Raw genomic sequence first — 3,596 nt, 5'->3', positions numbered from 1 at the left:
CCGACTAGGGATACTTCTCCGTTCAAAAAAACCCTGACGATTGTAACTGTACTCCACTACTCTAATCCACATCTGAGATATGTGCCCTGATCCAAAGTCGACAGAAATCATCAATTTCTATAACCTCGCAGTTGTAAAAGGACGATTTAGGAGCCACCATAATGTTGAGCTATAAGGGTTGCAAGATTAACTTACCATCGTACTTCGAATAAGATACGCCAGATTCCGGTTGGTTAGTCATGTCATGAGATGGACACCGGACAACTCAATTCGCAGACTCAAACTGAGATGGAATTATGGCGTTGATGTGTCCACCAGAAATAATAAACATAAGCTTGGATGGCTTGGAAGACCCTAGGAGGCCAAGCGTTCAGTGATGCAACACCTGATACGTAAGCATCGGACATTCTACCGTACTAACACAAACATCCACACACACACTACCCCAAGGCTTGATTAAAACGTGTTGTTATATATATATGTTTTTAGTAAACTTTGTAAGTTCTCCCGCATGCGTTCGCCCTTCTAGCGGCAGAATCGGCAACCGTGCCGAGCCGTGTAGTGTTTAGTAATGGGAAGCTTAACAATTATCGTGTAATAATAAGAATGATAAATTCGCAAGGAAACACACGCGGCGACACTCGGGCCGGCAGCCAAGATTCAGCGATGACAAGGTTAATAAGTAACGCCCGTGTAGGTGGAACAGCAAGCGGATTCAGTAATCTCAGAGCGCTTCATAAGCATCGTCCACGGTGCCACCGTCCTCGTACGTGGCGGCATTCGTTTGCATCTCCTTCAGGAACTCATCGACGTGGCTTTTGCGTTTGCTGCTTCGGTGGTGCTTCCCGTCACTGCTGCTACGACCACCGCCGCTGTCGTCCTTGTCTTTGCTGGACTTTTTCTTCTTGTGCTTTTTGTCTTTGTCCTTGGACTGGGGAATGAAAGGAACATTTTATGCACTGTTGTGCAACGCTGCCCCACTGAAGTCTTACCTTTTTATCCGATGAACTCTTGGACCGACTCACGGAGGAGGTGGAAACGACATCTTCACCTCCTTCCGGCGATCGACGCTCTTTCGTGTCGATCATGGACCAACCTTCGTAGTTAAGGTGCAGCTTTCCTTTATCAACACCCGGTGTGATTCGTCCCACTTCCAGCTCGACACTCAGCAGCGAAAGCTTCCGTTCGCTATCGTCCTCCTCCTGTGTCTCCTCTTCTGCCGTCTCTTCCTCGTTGTACCTTCCGGTAGTACGTTCTGGTTCGCTCCGTGCCGGGTTTAACGTCTGTACGCCGGCGACCGATCGTTTCACAGAGGGTGGTGATTTATCGGATATTTCCGGTGGTTCGGTCGCTACCTCTCCACCAGGATCTTCATCATCAAACCTCGACACGAGCGGATTGTGACGATCATCGTCATCTTCATCGCTTTCAACAGCCGGTGAAAAGGATGACGACTGACGACCCCCACCTACGTCAACCGTATCCTCAAGGAACGACTTATCCAACACGCCACCATCCGGACAAAACTCATCCACATTGTCGATCTTTCCGAACCCCATGTCGGACGACAGTGTGGCCATGGTTGCAGTGCGGGCCGGTTGTTCCGGTTGGCGCTGTGGATTGAGCTTGGTTGTGTTGATGGCCGTCGTCGAAGCGACCGCCAGATGAGAATTCCGATCCGGCACGATGATAGGATGACCACCGCCAAGTATGATGCTTTTTGTCGGTCGAATCACGGACGGTTCGGTAGGGCTGGTAGGGGTGGGGTGGGCAGTGCTTTCACGTGCCTTCTTCTTGCTGATGAGATTGTCCAGGAAGCGACCATAGTCCGAATCGTCCGATTTCTGCAAAAAAAAGTTAGTTGTGTACGAGTATCTTGAAAATACCACACTCCTCGCTACGAACCTGATATTCATCGATCTCCAACCGGCAGATGTCGAGGTCCTGAGCATTTTTTCTCAGCGACGCTTCGAGAGCACTCTTCTGCAGGTACAGAAACGGAATGCCAAAGAATTTGTGCAATAATCGTAATCCGAACCCGTTCCGCATTGAGCTGTCGCCGTAAACGATTTCGGCCTTCCGTTCCTGGCTGGCCGTCTCGACGAACCCGTGCACCTGTTCCGCACTAATTACCCGATGGTGACCCATATCACAGTGATTGCCGAGCAGTAGTATCGGAATGTCCGTCGGCACCTTGGGCAGTTCACGGCAAACGTAATCGAACGTCCATGCCTTGGTTATGTCCATCACCATCACGACACAGTGTGTGCCCTTGTACACGTCGAGAAACTCCGCATCCAGCACGGGGACGTCCGGATCCGAACCAGGTCCGGCCGTCGTAAGCTTCAGGTTGGTGCTTTTTTGTTTCGATTTTCCACGATCTACCACATCCCACACTTCCACCTTAACGACGTCGTCCGTCGCTTTGAACGACCACTGGATGCTGGCGACCTGTATCTGCTCCGTCGGAGTGTACTGCTCGATGAAGGCTTTTCCCTGCAGCCGTTCCAGCAGACACGATTTACCAACATTTCGATCGCCCTTGATAACGACTTTCACTAGAGAACGAGAGAGAAGAAGCGATAAAGGAATTTAGTTAGACGACACAACGCAAAAGAAATGGTGTAACTCCGTAACATACTGTTATATTGGACGCCACGGGAAAATCGCTTCTTAAGCGAATCAGACATCGTCTGCCCGACGGACTCCGGTATCGATACGGCAGGGCCATCGTTTTTGTTCGTTAGCTTCTTAAACACGGAAAACATGACTCTGTTTTCCAATGCCCAAATGTGGTGTTCTGCAAGCTCACATCACACAATTATCGCAACTAATCTGTTGCTTCCGCGACCGCACACCGTTTTTTCTCGACCGTCCACCCAACAACAGCTGCCAGAGTTTCCACCCGAGTTGGCTTTTCACTTGTCCACCCACCCGGATCCGTTTTTCCTTTTGTTTACATATGAACATAGACGAAACGGAGGAAAAAACAGTTTCTCTTCCTTTTTAACGAAACACGTCAAACTGTCAAACGTTTTGTTATCTTTTTAACGAAACTAATGTCAGTCGGGTCATCCGTGGCGAAAAGCACGGTTGGGATTATGTTCGAAAGCTTTCGAACACGCGACGCTTTCGCACTTCGAATAAACCGTTGAAAGCTCACTCATAGCTTCTCTATCGCTTCTTTCGAATGCGTATGCTAGCCAGTTAAAATAAAATTAATTTAAGTATTTAACAAATTATACTACTTGTCCCGTGTGTAATATAACACGCCATGAGAAATAATAGCTACCCTAATTATTGATTTTTCTTGTAGAACGTTACCACACGTTACAATACGGCTTAATATTCCATTCCTATCTTATTAACCTTCTTTCCCGCCTACATACTTTCGGATAATGGTCGTAAAAACGATGGTAAACAATGTTTTGAGAAGAATTAACTATCAATGCGGGAATTTATTTTATTCATAGCGCCCGTGAGTTTCACGGTTAGTTTTCACGTGCCGAACTGTTGCATAATCACCCGGCTTAAGACCACGCGCTCGCTCAAAAAAACTGAACGAATTTAAAGTATTGTTTAACCCGAATATACAA

At 47.8% G+C, this 3,596-nt stretch overlaps 1 protein-coding gene across 1 annotated transcript; it reads right to left on the bottom strand.

Annotated features, from left to right (window-relative positions):
• Positions 1–467: 467 nt before the first annotated feature.
• On the bottom strand, positions 468–2,942 carry LOC128310770 (rab-like protein 6). Its single transcript, XM_053047486.1, has 4 exons — positions 2,642–2,942; positions 1,906–2,558; positions 993–1,844; positions 468–931 (listed from the first exon to the last, which is right to left on the bottom strand). The coding sequence occupies exons 1-4, from the start codon at positions 2,766–2,768 to the stop codon at positions 725–727; spliced, it is 1,839 nt and encodes a 612-aa protein (XP_052903446.1). The 5' UTR covers positions 2,769–2,942; the 3' UTR covers positions 468–724.
• Positions 2,943–3,596: the final 654 nt, after the last annotated feature.

Source organism: Anopheles moucheti, chromosome 2 (assembly GCF_943734755.1).
Source record: "Anopheles moucheti chromosome 2, idAnoMoucSN_F20_07, whole genome shotgun sequence".
NCBI classification, from domain to species: domain Eukaryota; kingdom Metazoa; phylum Arthropoda; class Insecta; order Diptera; family Culicidae; genus Anopheles; species Anopheles moucheti.
Note: the sequence above shows the minus strand (reverse complement) of the source record. Positions and strands in the feature narration are given on the sequence as shown.